Consider the following 22,029-nt stretch of genomic DNA (forward strand, 5'->3'; position numbering starts at 1 on the left):
CGACAATCGACGCACTTGTTACATCATGGGGTTAAATTAGCTTAGAAAGCAATCAACGATCCTATAAATTATTTTTTAGAAATGCTTTATAGGAAATAAAATGTCAAAATAATCTAAAACTCTAAAGAAAGCCCTTCTTGTCCCGAATAAAAACCATATATAATTGGCGTGGTTTCGGTAAATGAGAGAGAAGAAAATGACAGCTAAACACGAGCACCGCAGCCACGGTCACCTAGGGTACAAAAATTAAAAAGCAGTCCAGCTACGAAGGGGTTAAATGTGTTTTATTAAAACTGCTCGTGGGTTGTTTTTTCTTTTTCTTCACGTAACTCTTTCGGAGGTCGGGGTAGAAAGTCACATTTTCCCCCAACACCCATCTAAATGTCACATTATTTATCAATCTTTGTACCGTTTTTAAAGGCACCCTGCAATGACCCTGAAAAGTTAATGGGTGCAAGGCGCTCATTTAAGGCGCTCTGCTGCATAGTTTTCTGCCTAACGTTAACCATACAGAAACCGACGTTCTGTAACTCCCATCACTGCTATCCACATTTGGAAAGACTGCACTAACCCACATCTGCGGATCCACACACCAACGTCTTTGCTTTCAGAGTACAGTGGAAAGCTCCGGATTGGTGAATGAGAGTCACGTGGCGTTCAGGGAAAGACGCGTGAATTCTGGGAATTGTAGTTTAAAGGGGTATAAACCCGTAGATTTGATTAGTGGTCCGGCGCAGTTATTCACCTACACGATCGTTACATAGTTTCTGTTATTACGGCACCCTGTTTCACTAGGGCTGTTATTGGAGGAGATTTGTCACGTTGTCATTCACCGCTTTTTGACGAAGAGAGTAGGAAACAACAGCCAATCAGAATAGACTTTTCGGCAGCGGTTGCTACGACAATTTCCGTCCCCCGGAAGTTTGGGTTAACTTGACTTGACATGCACGTGTTTGTAGGTATTATTATGTTTATTCCAAGGTCGTGATACAAACCAATCACTAAGCTACAGCTTACACTGCATAGCTGGTAAGTCTTGCACCGATTTATCTTTCCTGGCATAGTTAGTACAAAGCAGATGCCGGTAGTACACGTATATATATATATATATATATATGTATATCTATCTATCTATCTATATATATATATATATATATATATATATATATATATATATATATATATGCGACGCCCCATTTGGATCCTGTATACTATACTTCCCAATATTGCGGGTGAGCGAAGAGGGACGCCTTTGGTTTAATAGGCGTGGTTAGGGGCAGGGCTCCATCAAGACTTTACTCACTTATGTGACCTATCGATGCCTATTTATAAGGTATTTTTAAGAATAATAATGTATTTTATTAACACCGTGTGAAAAATAACCACTTTTCTGTTCTTGATACACATAATTGTGACTTTTGGGTCTTTAGAATACTGTGAGCTGAAAACAGTCTGAGCTCCTAGAAAAGAGGGGCATCAGAGGAAGAAGGAGGGATTTAGAGGGACTATTCCTCTTTAAGAGGGACACTTGGGAAGTATGGTATACCCCAGTCCCTGTCTCTCTGTTTGTCGCATATTTCTTTATTTTTGTTTCTGTGTTCCATCAGCATGAACACACATACAGCATACGGCATATATAGACAGTCTATTTGTATCGTAAATGGAGCGATATGATAGTTTCGTTCAGCTGCAGTGTACGTGTGTATAGTTTTAATTAGGAATCCCAATAAGAAAGGGTGCCTTAAAGTTTGCATTAGGTGGGCCATTAATATAGCATAATTCACCATAGGTGTTGGGTGATCAATTGTATTCTGTGACTTCATAACGAGGAAAAATAGTCATCAAAAATGGGTTGTCTTAATCAGCGGTCCCCAACCTTTTTCGCACCAGGGACAGGTTTTGTGGAAGACAATTTTTCCACGGACCGCGGGCGGGTGTTTTGGGTTTGATTCAAGTGCATTACATTTATTGTGCATTTTACTTCTATTATTATTAAACGTAAAATATAATGAAATATATTTGCAACTTCCCTGGTTGTCTTTCCAGCTATAAAAAGTGCATAAAATTGTGCCACTCTGCTCCCCTGATATGCTTTATGCCCCACCAGATATGCCACTATATATGACCCCCCCCCAACTTACCAATGCACCCCCAGACTCCCTGGTGTCCTAGTGGGGGCAGCCGATGTACGTCTGTCATAGAAGTGCCGGCCGCAGCGGAAGTTGTCTGCGCGCATCGGTACCGGTCCGCTGCCCAGTGGTTGGGGACCCCTGGTCTAAATAATCAAGGCTAAATTAGAGTTCCTGGTCGCCAGGAATGGTTGGAACGGGTGGTTGTTATTGTGTCCCTTTAGTTACCGGCAGCAGACGGCAGGAGCCTTTTTTCTAGTACTTGGCCGGTCGGTATCCGTTGTGGATGTGCAGCATTTTTGATCACACGAAGAATATGCCAGTGGTTGTCGATGCGCTCAGATACAGAAGTAATAATAAAACAAATTGCAAACAAAGTGACTTTTTATGTTCTGTGCCGCAGGCAGGAGTAGATGGGAAGACTTCAGAAACGGGTTTGCAAATTGGTGCTGGACTACTTTGAAGCCACGTACACTAAAGAACTGGGAAGCATCGCATGGAGGAAGATCAGGTGGGTGAAATACACAGCACTGATCGATCAGCTCACCCGTCTAATATCCTGATAGTGGCGCATCGCCGCAGCTCTATGCTTATCCCAGCCGTTCCTTGAATTCATTTTGTGGCAGATGAAAGGCTGTTTCATGTATTTACTACATTTTTCATAGCACTTAGTATGCTCCCTGAACCATCCACTCCAACAAGAGCAATGGGCCCTTCTTCTATATGTGCCTCTGAACAAGCAAGTAACTTCCCCTTGTAGCCGAGTCCTGGATTGAACTTGTGTCCCATCAGCGCCATTGGCACTCAAACCAATTGAATGACCAAATGTTGCTGGAAATGGGTGAGAGGCTACACGCGATGCTACAGGGGTAGCATTCAGGGGGTGGTTCAGCTCTTGTGCCCTATAGATTTAAGCTGTGCGCTCTAGTGGTATATTCACTAAGCATCATAGTGACGTAACTTTCCCACCAAGGTCAATATTTTTTACTTGGGATATTCACTTAAATGTTTGAAAACCACCTTCAACTAACCATAACACACATTTGTTCCCCGTAATATAAAATATCACAAAGGACCAAAATTTTGTAGTTTTGGATAATTCTTCTATCTATATACGTAATTTATATATATTAAATAAATTATAATTTTTCTAGGCTGGAATAATAAAATGCTGAGGAGCAGCTGATATATGGGCCAGAACAGCTCTCTTTACTGTTTGAAGTGTGGATTTAAGTACCGTATTTGCTCGATTATAAGACGACCCTGATTATAAGACGACCTCCCAAAATCTGAATATTAACTTAGGAAAAAAAGAAAAAGCCTGAATATAGGACGACCCCAAAGGAAAAAAGTTTTACCAGTAAATGTTAATTCATGTAAACTATTTTTTTTAATAAAAGCTATGATTGAGAAAAAGATTTTTTTTGTTTTTATTTCTTGTATTTTCCAACCTGTCCCCCAGTTACGCACATCTGCCCCCAGGCTTGCCACTCCAATATGGCACTGTGGCCCATGATATGCCTTTTAACCCTCTATATGCCACTGTGCCCCATGGTATGCCTTTTGACCCCCTATGTGCCACTCTGCCTCCAGAAATGCCTTATACCCCTATATCCCATTCTGGCATTTAGGGGGTTAAAATGCATATTATGGGGCAGAGTGGCATATAGGGAGGTATAAGGCATTTCAGGAGGCAGAGTGGCATTAAGGGAGTTAAAAGGCATTGTATAGAGCACTCTGCCTCCAGAAATGCCTTATACCCCTATATGCCACTCTGCCATTTAGGGGGTTAAAAGGCATATTATGGGGCAGAGTGGCATATAGGGAGGTATAAGGCATTTCAGGAGGCAGAGTGCTCTATTAAATGCCCCCTTAACGCCACTCCAGAAATGCCCTATGCCCCCCTTTAACACACACACCCTATACCCCCATTTAACTAACACACACACACACACACACACACACACACTCACTCTCGCTCTCCCCCCTCTCTTACCGGTGCTTCCAGCCGGGCCAGCGGGTTGACGTCGCCTTCTGCTGCAGCCGGAAGGAGGTGTGGCTAACAGCGGGGGTTTGTATGCGTCCGTCGCGTATACTTTCCCCGGCTGTCAGAGATCAGAGACTCTGATCTCTGACAGTCGGGGAAGGTCTATGCGACGGACGCAGACAACCCCCGCTGCTAGCCACACCTCCTTCCGGCTGCAGCGGACGTTGTCTACGCGGATCGCGTAGACGTCAACCCGCTGCCCCGGCAACACAGCAGGAAGCACCGGTAAGTGTGTGTGTATGATGGGGGAGGGGGGGGGTCGGATGAGACAGGAGGATCCAGGTCCCCTGCAGCGGTGCGGGGGATCTGGATCTTAGTCTCCTAATCAGACCTCTATTTGAGGTCTGATTAGAAGACGACCCCGATTAGAAGACGAGGGGTATTTTTCAGAAAAAAACCTCGTCTTATAATCGAGCAAATACGGTAATAGCGAGGTAACGCTTCTGGTGAAACTGCATATTAACCCATATTTTATTTTACACAAACTATTAGCCGCTCCAGGCGATCATCGTGTCTCAGTCTATCCTACACGTGTGTTTTTTTGTGGAGTGTGTACTTTTACTTCTGTCCATTCCTCCGTCTCAAACTCTCTGTAAATTTAGTGTGTGGCGATGTAACGCCAAGTTATTTTATTGCTTTTTATTATTTTCTGTTTAGGGAAATCCTTACGGCTCCTGAATTGTGGCAGTATGCTGTCTTACTGAACAATTTCACATCTCCCTGCGAGGTGGAAAAGCGTCTTCACGAGAAAGGCTATCACCTGCTGCTTCAAGAAGCCTTATCAGCCCGTCCGGAAACGTTGAAGTGCTACGTTAATAAAAGCCCTGGCAAATTTCCCTCGCAGCGGCATCAGTTTGACAGACTTAAAGAGTACTATATCCTAAACGCCTCGTCGCTGCTGCCCGTGCTGGCGCTGGATGTCAGGGATGGAGAGCGGGTGCTTGACATGTGTGCCGCTCCGGGTGGGAAGTCCATAGCGCTTCTGCAGTGTGCATTACCAGGTAAGGCGCCGGACACCTGTCATCCCACTGCTTACACTGTCAGATGTTACTCGTATCGGGTGTAAAAGATCGGTCAACAATGACCCTCCGTTGGTTTATTACAGCTTTCGAGTTCTTTTGATGTCTCCAAATCACATTTCAGCCGCAGAGTATATTTTATTTCTCCTTTTCTGATCATGGTCGCCCTACGTTGTCCTTCAAAGCAGGGAGAATGCCATCCGCTGAACCAAATTCACTACAGAAAGTAGTTATTTGTGATGATTTTAGGATGAAACGAGTCAATTCCGTGAAGGCCCACACTGGTCTTAGAGGGGAGTCGGTGAAAACAGGATAGCAATGGCTTAACTAGCCAAACTCATGCGATGGATACGGAGGATCCAGACGAGTATTGCCTGCCGGGAGACGGACAGCAGCTAAACCCGAAGTAGGAAAAAACACTACTCTTTTAACACAATGGGTTTGCTATTGGCGTGTAACAGTCATTAAAATGTAGAAGTCACAAAATTGGGTATATTTAACTTTTCAGCATACCCAAGAGAGTTGATGCCCGGGCACTTTGGGCATGTGTCTGATTTGCCCCTTCTTAGTGATTTTTGCACCAATCATAAAATAAGGTTTCAGATCCACGCTGGTAAATATTAAGTTCTTTAGTACTATGCGAATAATATGAGTTACGATATAGGGCTTGGGCATGAAACATGGGGAGGAAAGGTAGATACTAAGAAAGAGGAGCGACTATAGCAGGTGTGTCCAACCTGTGGCCCTCCAGCTGCTGCAGGACTACATTTCCCATAATGCTTTCAGCTAAGGTGCTGGCTGAGGAGTATGGGAGATGTAGCCCTGCAGCAGCTGGTGGGCCGCAGGTTGGACACCCCTGGACAATAGAGTGTGTTCCCATACACTTAAAAGCAAAAAAAAGAACTGATAATTGGAACGAATGCTTATGGAGAAAGTAAAAGTAGGATAAATAATCACAGGTATAAAGTATTCAACGTCAATTAAATCCTAAAACATATAAACATAAATTATTATTATTATTTTTTTAATAAAATATACCCAACGCGTTTTGCCTCACTGGGCTTCTTTAGAGGTGAGTATTCCAGTGATAACCCTAAGAACAAGAAAGAAAGAAAGAAAGAAAGAAAGGGAAAGTAAGAGAGAGAGAAGGGCCTTCCCTTTTTTCCCCCTCACTTTCCCTCTCCTTCTTTCTCGTTCTTGCTTCCGCTAAGAATTTTTTTATGTCTATTGACCGATTTATGTTAATATGTTTTAAGATTTCATTGCTGTTGAATATGTTTTATACCTGTGATTATTTACCCTGCTATTACTTTCTTCTTAAGCGCTGGCACCGGTTCCAATTATTATTCGGGGGGTGGGGTGTTCCATCTGTGATTTAATACAGCAGGGTAGGGCTGCATTAAACGAATTCTGGATTACACCTCCGACATCGATCTCATTCACGTGGAATATTTTCCTTCACACGTTTCGGAATGCGCACATAATACACGTGTAATTAATGAAAAATATTCCTATTTACATATGCGTTTTTTTTTTTATTTTGCTGATATCTCCTGTAAAGGTCTGTGGTTATATAGACGTAGCCCAATCTCTAAAATGACATTTCTAGAAGAGCGATAATGCGGCCATTGAGACGCGAGGGACACAATAGTGCTTATCTAGCTGCCGGGATCAAGTCGCTTGTCGGAATCCTTGCTCCGTGTTCACAGCCCTCTGATAACTGCTTGCGCGGAGCATCTCTCCAGCGGTGATTAATGTGACGAGCTGCCAGCCCAGAACTGCTTAGTAGGATATTACAGGCGGATGAGGATTTTGCGTCCGCCTGCTTTTAAGGTTTTGCTTACGTTCATGCTTTTATTAGATACTCGTGTCTCGGGATTTCTTCTTGGGTGATGGTTTTTGATTGTTATGCTTTTAAGCAAAATATAATACCAGCGGGGTTTATTCGCTAAAGCGGGAGTTGGCTGGTGGGTGGGCAGGTGAGTTTTGGGGAACATTCTTCATTATTAAGGGTCAGTGAGCTTCTCCTGCAAAGAAGAGCTTGGATGGTCCTCTGTGATCTGTAGAGATTTTGTGGAAGTCACCTCCCCAATCGAACTGTGATTTGTAGCCTAAATTAACCCCTTTCTTCCTGGGAGGATTTTGAAACGGCAGATTTTTTACGGCAGATAGGAACTCTTCAGCCCTCCTGGTCTGCTCGTTTTCCCTATTGTAGAGACTCGGACCTTAATCAGTCGTTGGTCTCGTCTTTGGTTCGGAAGCCATATGCCTGTCCCATTCATGTTTAAATTCCCTCACTTTATTGCCTCTACCACTTCTAATTTTCCATTTATCTACCACTTCCCTACAGTACTTGCAACTTTGGCAAGCCCTTGCTTTTTTAAATAATCCTCAATGTGCCAACATATTAAAGCCGCCAGGTATTTGTAGTAATTTGTAAAGGATGGGTTATACTTTTTTTATTTTATTTTTTGTCCTCGTTCTTGTATTTGTCTTTGGTCCCTCTTCCTCTGGCACTTGGCCGAGACGCACTGTTTAGTTACCCGGTGGCCATGTGCTGGCAGTTTATCTGTTTTAGTGGTCCGACTGCCTTTCCTGCTTGTCATTTTCAGTAATGATCCCAGTAAAACCCCATCCGTGCCATCAGCGTGGAAGCTCTCATGACCGATTGGAACACCAGAGTATTACATTCTATTTATTTATCGAGAGCTGGCAGTATTACGGCATTGTGAACACGGGCACGCGGTAACACATACCGGCACAGAGGGAGAAGCGGACCCTGCGTCTGCGTGCTTACATTTTTATTAGATTCATCAAACCGAAGGGACTGTTAGATCCTGGGATGCTGAAGAGGCGATTATAAAATCTATCCTGTGACATTAGATTTAGGAGTTAAACGCCACGCAAGAGACAGGTGCAGGCTTGGTTACATCTCGGGTTTGTGCACGTTTCATAGTGAAAGGCTTCTTTGTTCCACTCGGATAGGGGTATGAAGCAAACCCGATTTTAATTATTATTTGTTTTATATATCGCCATCATATTCTATAGTGCTGTACAATGTAATCTACTGATCCCCTTAAACGTTATACAACCATCCCAACCACTGGTGTATTTATCCTTTTTTTAAACACATTTCTTTATTCCCATTATTTATTTTCTAAATTACTGCCTACATGTGTTCTTTATGTCCGCTTGTTCGTTATAAGTTCGTTATAACCATACCTGGGAACTTCTCGGCTCCGGCTACCCGGAGACTTCACTTGCGGGACGTGGCCAGGGCTGCACACTGACGTCAGCAGGCGTTCCCTTGATGGGCGGTACGGGAAACACCCCCTTTTAAAGGGAAAATGGGCAGGGAGCGGGGTGTGTCTTGACCCAGAGAAGCCTTGCTTCACCCGGCAATCTCCGGGTTTGACCAGGTATGGTTATAAGGATCAGGTACGGCCATATAACCGGTAATATGCCTTTGAGTGTTATTTCGGTTCTGGGGCGGCTCCTAGCTAACTTCGTTTGCTTTGTCCAGGATATCTCCATTGTAACGAAGCTGACGTTCACAGATCAAGACGGCTGAAGCAGACCCTGGAATCTTTTGTTCCAAAGTCTCACATGAATTTTATCACCAATTTTGATGTGGATGGGAGGTCAATAGGGAAGCTCTGCCCTCAAATGTATGACAAGGTTTGTAGGCTTTTTAAATTTTTTTTTTTTTTTTAATCAAATGATCAGTGGTATTAATTTGCCTTCAAGTAAAAAAATATGGGTTTCGCTTATACTAAAAAAAAATAAATAAAACAAACAAACCAAAAAATCCAATTACAACCTTGGGTATATAGGTAAAGCGCGATAAAATAGGTAACGATTGCCACCGATTGAATTTGAGCGCCCTGCACCAGAGTTGCTGCCATCAGAAGGTGTAGACTCTTTAGGAAGAATTAAATTGATATGCTAACTAGCAAAAGTAAAACTGCCCCTTTGTCCTCTATATATCTCAAAACAATCCCTCTTTATTGTCAAACACAAAGCGAAAAGTGCAGGTCCTTTTATTTAAGGAATTTATGCTAAAAGCTGTGCTGTTCCCCTTTAACCTTAATGGAACCCATAAAATAATAAGAGATGAAGAAAGTGGAAGAAAAGATCTATTAAGAAAAAATTAGACCTTATGTGTATATACCCCTGTCACCCCTGGGTGGCGCTGTTGTAAAATAGATATATACATTTTCAAGTGAACTATCATACTATATAAAATACATAAAATTCTAAAAAGTAACTAACATTTTATTATATGAATAAACAAATAATTAGCAGCAAAAGGAACATACCACGAAAAGGAAAAAATGTTCACACTCTCTCACTCTCTCCATACACACGCACCCAACATCTCCACCTTATTTGATTGCATAGCAGTAACTTAATATCGAACGCAGGGAAAGATTGTTGGGTGCTACAAAGTTCCGAATAACTAGCTGTAGATCCCACGACTGTGATGAAATGATGGAACGGTCCAAATAACAATCCAAATAAATTAGGAAAATGATTATTTATGTTTTAACGAATAGTATCTGGTTTAGGATTTTATGAGCTGATCGGTTTGAGTGCCGCTGGGGCTGCCTTTTGGCATTGAGTGCTTTCCTGCCGTCGTGTGTTTTCAGGTGTTGGTAGATGCCCCTTGCTCTAATGACAGAAGCTGGCTATTTTCTTCAGACGCTGAACAAGCCACAACTAGAATACTTCAAAGGAAGACCCTCCCTGGCATACAGACAGCGCTACTCAGGTATACACAATACTTTGTAACACCATTTGCTATTTTATTCATAGGTTCACGTGTAGAACATACTCGTTATTCATTATTGATTTATAACCTCTGTCTGTGACGCACATTAATGTTACGTTCGTTAATCCGTGTCCTCTGAAGCCCCCTGAACAATGAATGCATATACAACTACATCGTAGGTACTTTTATATGCATTCATTAAACTTGCAGGGAGAAGCTGCAGCTCCACTGTGGCACGAATCCACAGACCACGGAAGAGGAGGGCAGCCTCGAGTAAGTGCTTTATTCTTGGAGCATGGAGGTGACGTAAGATGCCCCCAAAGAGCACCTGCCGAGCCTGCGCTGGAGCTGACGGGCAGTAAGTATATCACCGGTCCGGGACAGGGACGTATTCTGCAGAATCTCCCCCGCGGTTAAAGGAGGACCATGCAAATGTATGCATTAAAGTGCATATAACGACTGGAGTGTCCTTTTTAATAGACTGCTAGAATTAGATAAGGTAACCGTATCACACGAGGACTGGATCGCTGCATCTTCCAGCTGCCAACATATCCTAGCCTTCTGCTGGCTGTGCATGATGGGATTTGATAGCAAACAATGCCTACAGGGCTGGCTCAGGGACTGTGTCGCACTTATCTTGGTTTTATAATATGAATATAATAGAGTATGAATTATAATATTATAATATTATTATAAAAAAATAAAACCCCCCTAGACTCTAGCTGTCCTTCAGTAAACCCGATGTGCATATTTGTTGTAAAACCAAAGTATTTTAATCTAAAACATTTTTACGATACTTTTTTTTAATGAATAAATTGTATGGCTATATGAGAACCCGTTTTATTACCTGCCCTTTTTCCTCGTTTCCTTTTTGTATACTTTCTCCGATCCTTGTGCTTATTTTAAGTGTGAGGTGTCATTATTCCTCAGACATTTGCTTATGTTTCTGTATTAGCCAAAATCCTCAGTTTCCGCACATTTCCCTTGAGCGTAGCAGGCAGCAGAGTCAGGGCATGACCTCTTGTTCTAGCAGTTTTTTTACTCTGTAATATGCTTTCCCCTCCGACTTAATGTTAAATCGCTTAATGTGCTGGTTTAGATCCCATCCACCTCCTGCCTTTGCAAAGCTAAATGTATTAAAGGAGCAGAGATGGTAAAATAAAGCGATGTGCGGTGGGGGCAGCAATGTTTGTCCAGATAAGAGTGATTAAATGAAACCATCGCCCATCTTATGAAGTCCAAAGGGCGAGAGAAGCGGAACAGGGCGAGAGTGTAGATTACTGCATAATTCAAACCCATAGGACTGGAAGAAATTGGTTTAATGCTAAATGCTGCTCAGGCAATGTGTCGACTACTTCAAGCAGCCAATCAAGTGGCAAGAAATGTCAGACCAAGGAGGGAAGATGCTGCAGGATTTTTTATCCTGTTTTGTTTCGGAAGAACGTGAAGAACCCACAGGGGGTCAGGGTTACTTTAATATGCATTCTTCTATAGTGGGGGTGTCGGGCACACCAAACTGTCCTTTTAGCAGCTGGAGTACCAGGGGGACTTGCCTTAGTCCAATTTTAACACAACTAGGAGACTGGAAAGTAAAATGGCAGATGCATTTCAACGTGGAAAAATGTAAAAACACGCATTTGAGAAAGAAAGAAAAGGATGCAATAAAACTAATTGAAGATAGACTTTCTAAAACGGGCTTGTTTAACCCGCGCCCTTTGTCTTTAAATTGGCCCTAACCAGCTTTAACGGTTCAGTTCCTTAAAACCAATATAAGATGGCTAAATGTTTTTTTTTATTAAAGTTTTTTTCTCCCAGGCTGCCAACTTCTCTCACCAAATGTACAGCATATTTAACCTCTTCTGTCCTGTATTCTTCCACATCTCAATGTTCCACACTTGGAACAGAAAAAAATGACAATGTTGCTCTTTTGATCTTAAATTAGTCATGGAAAAATGTAAGTTAAGTTGCAGTAAAAATGACCATTTGTTCACAGAAATAAATAGTTTAATCGCACAAAATGTTTGGATGCTATTGAAGTATACAGAATGGATATATATATATATAATTTTTTTTAAATCCTAAAAATATGTGGTTATTACCCTAGATAGTTAAAATTAATCAGCCCCTAAAATCTATATTGCGGAGGCAAAATATATATTTTTTAATTATACCACTTTTTGCAAAATAGAAAGCTCTGCTCCAAGAACATTCTGATTTATCACAGAAATATTTGAGCACCTTATTGAAGTAATGCATCTTGTCATCCCTCTTCTTAAGGTAAAATCAATCACAATCTCAGCCCTTCTTTATAATACTCTAGCTCTGTACTCGACGTGAAAAATCAAATCTCTGCATCTGGAGAAAAACGAAGGCATACATCATTGTTTACTATTCCCAACCTCTGGCATGCTGAAAAATAAGACATTTTGCTGCCGTTTTTTATGTTGCATATAATGGACTGCTAACGCCGCTTAATTGCCCTGTAAAGCCCTGAAGAATCTATAGAAATAAGTGTAAAATAGGTTTTTCCGCGGTTAGAGAAAGAATGCTGAATCCATCTTACTTAACAGACTGAGAATGTTTAAATGAAATAAATAATCTCTTACATATTTTATAATCTATTCACTACTCGTGTTGCTGTATAGTGTCTTTGTACTATTTTAATGATATAATATGTATTGTTTTATTAAATATATAATTTTAAGGCCACTTCTTCAGGCCTACTTAATGAAAAGGACAGAGGTGGGCTCTTAAAATAACACCGCTAACAATAAATAACAATCAATGCTTGGAAGTGCGTAGACCAAGTTGAGTAACTTGTGGTAATCCATAGGGGAATTTAAAAAGACACTCCAGCCATTATATACACTCTAATGCATATGATAGCTGTGTGCTCCTTACCCCCTTAAAAACCAGGGGTTTTCTGTACCGTTTTACCATTTATTTGTACGTATACAAATGAATATCGATATCTACCTATATATTCTGGGCAAGTAGGGCTTTTTTAAAAACACAAGGACAAACCAAAAAAAAAAAAAAAAAAAATATATACTTATTCCAAAAATATGTTTGTTAATTTGCCCAGATTTGAAAACCACCCTATACCCGTATCTAGCTAATTCTGCAGTAACGCACACTAAAATAACTACCCAATGTTGCCCAAAAGTACCAGTACTACCGATACTTGAAAAATTACATTAAAAAAAATTATATATATATATATATATATATATATATATATAATATAAATTTTAAACCTGGGTCTTGGGACCCAAGAGATCGCTGTTTCTTACAGTTCTGTGTCATTCTCAAGCAGTGCCTTTGTCATGTGACTATCCGTGCAATGCAATCAAATGCACGGAAGCCATGGAGCGGTTAGCGATAGCGGTAACCGTGCAATTGCGGCAACCTTGTGATATTTGTAAGGCATTCGTTGGGGTGGAAAGGGTGACTGGCGGCTCTATCTAATACCATGTGTTATTTTTTTTTTTTTGGAATGCAACTGGAAGAATTAAACAGGTGTTAGGTTCCACTGGACATTTTTATTTTAAATATTTCTTACCGAATTCTTTAAAAGCTTTTCTGCATGAAGAGGTGACATATTACCCTAGTTCCACTAAAAGAATATAAAGCAACCACAGCAAAAATAAAACGGTCAAAATCAACGTAAGAAACATTTAAATCACAGTTTCTGAAACGTCTGATGTTTTCTGAAATACAATATTGTGGGTCTTTTAACAAAGCAGGTTGAGCCAGTAGATGGCAGTTTGGTGTCATGGAATAATTATACACTGTATATTATAACGTGAGCGGCGGGGTGACTTGTTTCTACTGTCCTTTAACTTTGAAAGTGAATATATTACAGAATCACTAACTCAGACCCTTCTCGCAAGATACAACATGTCCGTTCATGCGATAGAGAGTACTTTATAATATATTAAAATATTAAAGGTGAGAAAATACATTTTGGCCATTTTCTTTAGTTAGATCCAAGGACAAATGTCTCCAAATACTCACCCCCTGGGGTGCTGAATACCTGCTGTCAAGGGAACCTAGAAATCCCAAGGGGAAGCATTAAGAAATTTGGAGGAGCCTTCACAAATTTACTTAAGTAAGAGCAAAACTGTGGGTAGTGCATCGGAAATCATGAATTCTCCTGTGATCCTTGTTTAATCCTAGCGTTATATTGGTACAGATACTCGTACTGCTTGATCTTTTTGTATTAAAACTCAAATTAAACTAATTGAGGTACATAAAAGTAAAGAAGCAATAGCCTACAAAGCCAGATTTACATTGCAACAAAAAAAAATGCTTTTTGGGGAGAACACTAAAAAAGGGGTGTGTTTGGTGGGAGGGGTTAGCATTAGCCCCCACCCATTTTATAGAATAGGCCGCCCCTAATATGTGGTGCTTTTTATATTTTTTTACGGTATAATAGGCACTTATAATGGGGGGGTAAACAACTATTATGTCATACAGAATCTTCAAAAAAATGATCTGGCCTGCATTGTATTATTCATGTTTCAGAATGCAATAGGGATAAATAACATGGGGATATTAATAGCGTAGAAATCATTTTGAAAGTCCAGAGGGGGTATAAAATGAAATATAAATCAATCAAAATGTATAACACACATCACATTAACAAACGAGTCACTGGGTGTTTTTCTTACAATCCAAACAGAGAAATCACGTCTTCCGCCAAGTTTGAAATTTCATCTAATTAGCAGCTGAGCAGTTTAGCGACCTTGTGCCTTCCACCAAAAATGTCACGTCTTTCCGTGTCGGAAGAATGGAAGAAGGCAGGTTACCGTTTGCAAATGTTCCTTATTTACTCTGTGTCATTACTGTGCTCAGGGATCTTACTTTGTCTTCAGTCATTGTATATGTAGAGCAATAACTGTCATCGGATGTTTTGTACCAACCGGTAGTGTTGCACATACAGTTACATAATGTCTTCCAAACCTTCCGCCTTAATGGTGTCTCAAGCATATCGGAGGATATCACTAATTCATTGTAAAATATAGATTGTTAGAGTAACAGGAAAGGGACTCTCTGATGTCCTACGCAGGCCCCTTAACAAAGGATGCCAATGCTTTGTAGTTGGGGGAGGGGGCAGAATCATCTACTCTTAGGAGAAACTGTAGCTCTAGAGCTGCAGCTCAAGATCTCCTCCAGGGCCCCCATTTTGCTCATGAACATAGTGGTCTCATTAACCCCCCTCCCCCCCCCGGAGCTATTAACAAGCCAATGCAGGAATGAACTGCTGGTAAGTGTATCACAGGGCAGAAAATGCAAACCAAATAGCCGGGGACAGGGAAAAGGTCAGATGCATATGGAGTGAGTCTACAGAATCTCTCTGTGTATTGGCAAGGGGATCAAATGAGAATTTAAAGGGTGCTTTTTTCTGTAATGTTGTTTATGTGATAAGTGGACGCAATATTGTGTACTGACAGGGTTGGTCAGCACAGTGTTATTGGTGATTAATAGTCACATAGTCTCACTATATTTACATAGTTTCTTTAATAGTCACATAGTCTCACCATCGATGACCCTAGTCCTGAGAATTTATCTTGACAGCCGCACGCTCAACACACACTTCATATGTAGATTTTTGCAGAAATAAAGGCTTTATCTCTGGGCCTTCCTGGCCAGACGTTTGTAGAGCTAAGTCCATATATCCTGCAAATTGAGGCCAATAGATTTTTTACGCTCAACGCGTGTGAAATTCTGCCATATTTCTAAGTACTGCTCAATGAAGCTCGCACTATTCACACAGCCTCTCCTATCTTACATGATGTGTAGGCACACAGTTGCATAAACTTTGTATAAATCTGTCAGCCTGAACAGTGGTGGCATTTAGCTTTACGAGCTACAGAATCATCCCTGCTCCATTTCACCAGTAGTCTTCCACAACGGCCGGAGAACTGAATTTTTATGATATCAGAAACCACCTTTCTGAAATTCACCCAATCCGATCTGGTTGTTGGGGGGGGAGTCTAGGTTGTCTGTAAAGAATTTATTTAGGAACCTGTGATGTTTGAGAAGCACGATGTATTTTCAGATCGTGAAATATTTTACTGTGACGCTGATTTATGTTCTTGCTTAATGTACTTTGTGTGATCGTTTTAGGTTGTGAAGAGGCAAGTTTAGGATACTCTTTGTGTTATGTTTTTTATTTCCAGATACTTTGTTTCATGCAAAAGTTATCTCATTAATACCCCTACAATAAGTGTCTAGAGCATCACTGGCGTTAGGATAACTCTTGGGATGCTTATATAGGCTTTAGGGATGACCATGCTTCACCCGACAGACTCATAACTTCTTAGTATGTGTGTATGTTTGTGTGTGTGTATAGATAGATACTGCGGAAAAATGCTGTAAAGTAAGAATGCTTTCAAAAATAGACATGCTAATTGTTTAGTTTTTTCATTTAACAAAATGCAAAGTGAGTGAACATAAAAAAATTGGTGTGACCTCCCTTTGCCTTCAAAACAGCAACAACTCTTCTAGGTGCACTGACACACAGTTTTCTTTTTTTAAAGAACTCGACAGGTAGATTGTTCCAAACATCTTGGAGAACTAACCACAGTCCTTCTGTGGATTTGGGCTCCATCAGGTGCTCCCTGATGTTGAGATCCTCAACATTGCCCGTTTCCGGAAGTCCCTGTCTGTCTTGAAACGTTTGTCTGGGAGAGACCTTGATGATGCAGTGTAACTACCTTGTACCTGTGCTCTGTCTTGCCAGGGTGTATGACTTTTGACATTAAACTGTCTTGAGCAACCTCACCCTGAGTTTAGCTGTTTCTTACCCAGTTCTTTTATCTTCACAGCTGTTTCTGTTTCAGTTAATGATTGTGTTTCAACCTACATATTAAATTGATGATCATTAGCGCCTGTTGGTATAATTGTCTAATCATACACCTAACCATATGCCTACAAAATCCCCGACTTTATGCAAGTGTACCTAGAAGAACTGATGTTGTTTTGAAGGTGAAGGGTGGTCACACCAAATACTTGATTTGATTTAGATTTTACTTTTTTCACTCGCTATTGTTTTTTTTTTTTTGTTTTTTTTTATCATTCTGACTTTACATTTTCACCTTCCTAAAACTTTTGCACATTACTATATATATTATACGTGTGTGTGTGTGTGTGTGTGTGTGTGTGTGTATACATATATATATATATATATATATATATATATATATATATATTCGTATAGATTTTTTTATTCATAATAGCATTCTTTAATAAATGTCTCTTCTGTGCTCAGATAAGTAAGGATGTTCCTTTGCTGTTTCTGTCTCTTCATAACCTTGAGCACTACGGTTCAACCAAATCCCAGATATGTCAAGTTTCTTATTGTTTTTAAGTCTCAATGCAATTATTCTGGTTCCAGCTTAATAACAGCATCAAGGCTGCAGTTACACCACTGTGCTGTGCAGAAGTTGAACGTACTGGATAGGGCATAACAGATGCAGCATATAACGAAAATGTATTTGAGAGGAAATGAGAAATTTATGGCTGGAGGGGCCGTATCGCTACACTTCTCCGGATCCAACGCCGAGAATCTTTCTTTGTCATCGCCAATTGTCCTGCAGTGTTGTTGTGTTCCAGTCAAAGCTTAGGGAGTTGGGCAAATGTTTACCAGTTTGTTAAAGTTTTCAATCCTTTTTTTTCCCCTCTAACTTTATGATAAAATCAATCAATATAGCTTGGTCTGAATTAAAGGTTTGCAGACAAATATTTGGTATTGCGCAAACATCTTTGTATTGCTTCTTAACATTGCATTGAAAAGCATTACTAATGCAGAATTAGTAGAAATAGCCAAACAAGTAACTGGAACAGGGAAAGAAAGCTTACATTCTATTTTGGGGAAGAAAAAATGTACATATACAAAATGTTTAAATGTATTTTATTGAATCTTATTTTATAATAATTAGGACTATGGTCTTCTAGCAGACATTGCTTGTTTAACTCAGTCCCACCGTTATATGCAGTATCTGGTATCCTAAGCATTGTAAAGTCCAACTCTCATAATGCTCGGCCAAATAACTCAACCAATTAAAGGAGCGTTTCAACCAATTTACTTCACTATATATTAAGATGGGTAACAGGAGCGAGCTTTTCCTACAAAAACGGCTGCGCTCTCTGTTTATAGTGCGAAGTTAAACTATGCACTGTGTTGGGTCAGCTCTTACAGAAGAAACTTCAGGATTGGCCCTTCATAATCTATTGTGAGTTGAAACTACCGAAGCCGTAAAGATTTACACGTGTTTATGGTAGACATGGGCCAACACAAATAACATTAACATGTTATTAATATAAATAGCTCAGGTAGTCAACAAAATGAAGTTACGCAGGTAAGTGAAAACCTTTGACTGTTTTGGCTCTAGGTAGTCATCCGCTTGGAACTGCTGGCCTGAGGCAGACCTGGCCCTTCGCTAGTTTGCCCAATGCTATATAAACCCTCAGCTATATGCAGGAAAAACTTCAGAAATGTGGGCGCACTGTTATGTCCTGTAAGGTCTATCATATGTTGTCCTCTGCCAACACCTGCATAGGCTGTTGTGGTGCAACCTCGTTTGAGGACCAGGAGGTCGGAAATGGCCAACACCTTTCCCCTTAACAATTCCGAATTTGTTAAAATCTGTAATTTAATATAAAACCTGTGGCTGGTTCTACAGGATTAATTATAGAAGTATAACGCAAGCATTTAGTATGTAAAAATAATAAAATAGACGTCCCAGTGGTTTAATTATTTTAATCGCTTGTACTTGCATTCTGTTAATTACACAAATACTAAAGGCGGCAGCAATTTTAATATGGCAGCGAGTGAAAGAATGAAAACACGGTGACTATTATTCACTATATAATAAGTGCAGTTATTTGTTTTGCTTTCCTTTGTGTCAGTCGATTATGTTCTATTAGTTATCTAGCTAGACAGGAATTGTTTGTTCTAATGCTTTAGTATTTTATAGCGAGCTTGCCTTGAAATTTGTAAAAAAAAAACAACAAAAAATACTTTGCCTTTTATTCTAAAGAGAGCTTTCATATTCTTACAGTACATAGACAGTTTTTTTCCACGTACCGCCAAAGGAAAATATTTTTTTTTTTCTTTTTTAATTTATTTTGCATGTGCTGCTCTCTTAATGAACATTTTGACCTTCTACCACAGGAAGTGCCGTATACCCCCTATTAACTATGTCACAGTGGGCCAGTGAAATGTATATTTTTGCTATTAAATTATTAAAATAGTAACATCGTATACTTCCAAGATTATTGCTCTGTAGATTGGGTTTAGAGACATAACAAGGTCAAGCCATAGTAAGGGTCACACTCCATAACTGCTTTTTCGGAATACTAATGTTTACAATTTGGGTAAAGGAAGTAATTCACCTCTGCATTAATTCTGTGTCCTTGCACACATGCTGAGTTCCTTTCAATAGACTGCAACCATTAATAGAAATCATTTAAATAATAATATTGGGATGATTAGGAATTGAATGCGGAATATTTAGCACTTTTGTGATTTAACATTGAAATTCTTAAATTTATTTTAAAAAAAAATAGTGATCACCGGAACAATGTGTTTTTCTTTTAAAATTAGTGGGTGATTTATTCTGATACCACATAACATGCTTTACCAAAAGATGTGGTGTTGTGGTGTGGCTCAACAGATACTGGCTTAAAGAGGACCTGTGAGCAAAGTAATACTAGAGAATATACAGAGCTAATATTGGCACCCTTGGTAAATATGAGCAAAGGCGGCTTTGTAAAATTATCTGTATTGTTTAACCCTTTCCTTAAAAAAAAATTCACAAATACTCTGCTTTCGCAGATACAAAACTATTGCAAACACAAGTTTATCGCAAAAAAAATTATATATATTTGTGCGGCACAATTATTGGCACTCTTTTAGTCAGTACTTTGTGTTCCCTCCCTTTGCCAGGATAACAGCTTTAATTCCAGTGATTCTTTAATAATGCCTGATGAAGTTGGGGAATACATGGCAAGGGATCTGAGGCCATTCTTCCACACGGAATCTCTCCAGATCCTTTCAATTTCGAGGTTGACCCTGGTGGGCTGTCCTCTTTAGTTCACCCCACAGATTTTCTATGGGGTTCAAGTCAGAAGGCTGGTAGGACCTTGATTTTGTGGTCAGTAAACCATTTTTGTGTTTATTTTAATGTATGCGTTGGATCATTGTCCTGCTGGAAGATCCAACCATGGCCCATTTTTAGCTTTCTGGCAGAAGCGGTCAGGTGTTTTATTTAAGATCTGTTGATGTTTGATAGAATACGTGGCATCATAAACGCTAACGCCCAGGTCCTCTGGCAGAAAAACAGCACAAAAACATTAAAGAGCCACCACCATAGGTACTTTTCTATATGGCTACTTCTCCGTGTGCCAACACCCACCTCTGGTGTTTATTGCCAAAAAACTCTATTTTGGTTTCCTCTGACCATAGAACCCGATCCCATTTGAAGTTCCAGCAGTGCATGGCAAATACGTTTGTATTTTTGTTAAGAGTAACTTCAATGTGAGAGTGACATGGTCATGTAGGTGACCACAGATTGTAGTTTTAGAGACTTTCTTACCCCAAGACGCAACAAACTTCTGCAATTCTCCAGCTGAGATTGTCTGTCTGTCCACTTGAACCATCTTCTTTACAGTGTGTTGAGACGTTATAGACACACGTCCTCTTTCATGTTGATTCATCACATTTCCAGTTGACCGGACCTTCTTAATTATTGCCTGAAGGTTGAAAATGTGCATTTTCAATGCTTTTGCTGTTTTCTTATACCCACTTCCCATTTTGTGAAGCTCAACACCCTTTTGCCGCACATCATAGATATATTCATTGGTCTCACCCATTGTGTTGAATGACTAAGGGAATTTGGCCTGTGTGTTATCTAATATTTATACCCCTGTGAAACAGGAAGTCATGATTGAACAATATCCTGTTCCCAGTCACCCAGGTGTACTAAAAATGTAAAATACCAGTGGGAATATAGTTCATACGGGTGCAAATAATCGTGCCAGACATACATTTAACAATTTTTGTTTATAAAATTATATATTGAATAATCAAAACCATAATCTATACTCTTATTGAGATATGTTGAAGATCACTCCCCTGATTTACCTTTTTTTCCGTGTTTTATTTATTTTTTTATCATCACAGGTCAGCAATTCATGCACTTCGCCCTGGTGGATCATTGGTGTATTCAACCTGCACTCTGTCGAAGGCGGAAAATAGTGATGTTGTCGCCAATATCTTAAATTCTTGCGATGATGTTATTCCTGTGGACCTCAGTGATTTGGGTACTGCGTTATCTCACGAGTTTACTTTTGCCTCAGGTGTACGTCATGGACTTTTGGTTCTTCCAGACCAAGGAAAATCATGGGGCCCCATGTTCGTAGCTAAATTCAGAAAGAAAATCCAATGACTGCTTTTAGTTTAATAACTAATTATTATTGTTATTATTTATTGTTTTATATAGCACCATCGTATGCCACATCCCGATGGTACATACAATGGGTAAATGGGACATAACAAGTAGTGCATCACATAACAATAACAAAAGGTGAGGAGGGCCCTGTTCAAATGAGCTTACAATCTAGGAGGAGGTAGGAGTAAATTACAGAAGCTCATTCTCATTACTGATTAAATGAATAAATATAACTGCAAAACAAAGATTTTTTTATAAATATGTATAATCTAAAATAAAATGTAAAAAAGTAACAATTGTGTGTTACGAACAAAATATTTTTTCACTTAAGTAATCTGGTGTTCTGTGTATGGAAGTTGCACACGTAAACTAGATAAACACTTATTTTACATGGGATATATGGCTAGTAAAATAGGGAAAATACGAATGGTTTTGTTTTGCCATCCTATGTATGTACAATGAACATATTTCATGTAGATGTGTTCTTGTAAACATTTTGTGAATCCGAACAAGTTGTTCCGTTACAGACATACAGTCAACCAGGCATTTTCCCAACTAAACATAGATTGAGTTCAATTGAATATGGTTTTCATGGATCATGTTT

At 39.8% G+C, this 22,029-nt stretch overlaps 1 protein-coding gene across 2 annotated transcripts; it reads left to right on the forward strand.

Moving 5' to 3' along the window:
* Window positions 1-905: 905 nt before the first annotated feature.
* Window positions 906-21,721, forward strand: NSUN3 (NOP2/Sun RNA methyltransferase 3). Of its 2 annotated transcripts, none has more exons than XM_053456862.1 (6): window positions 906-959; window positions 2,533-2,640; window positions 4,834-5,177; window positions 8,719-8,873; window positions 9,845-9,966; window positions 21,158-21,721. In XM_053456862.1, the coding sequence occupies exons 2-6, from the start codon at window positions 2,543-2,545 to the stop codon at window positions 21,420-21,422; spliced, it is 984 nt and encodes a 327-aa protein (XP_053312837.1). In that variant the 5' UTR covers window positions 906-959; window positions 2,533-2,542; the 3' UTR covers window positions 21,423-21,721. The 2 variants fall into 2 exon arrangements, with proteins under 2 accessions (XP_053312837.1, XP_053312835.1); XM_053456860.1 differs by having other exon boundaries at window positions 909-1,029.
* Window positions 21,722-22,029: the final 308 nt, after the last annotated feature.

The sequence above is a fragment of the Spea bombifrons genome, chromosome 2 (genome assembly GCF_027358695.1).
Source record: "Spea bombifrons isolate aSpeBom1 chromosome 2, aSpeBom1.2.pri, whole genome shotgun sequence".
NCBI lineage: Eukaryota > Metazoa > Chordata > Amphibia > Anura > Pelobatidae > Spea > Spea bombifrons.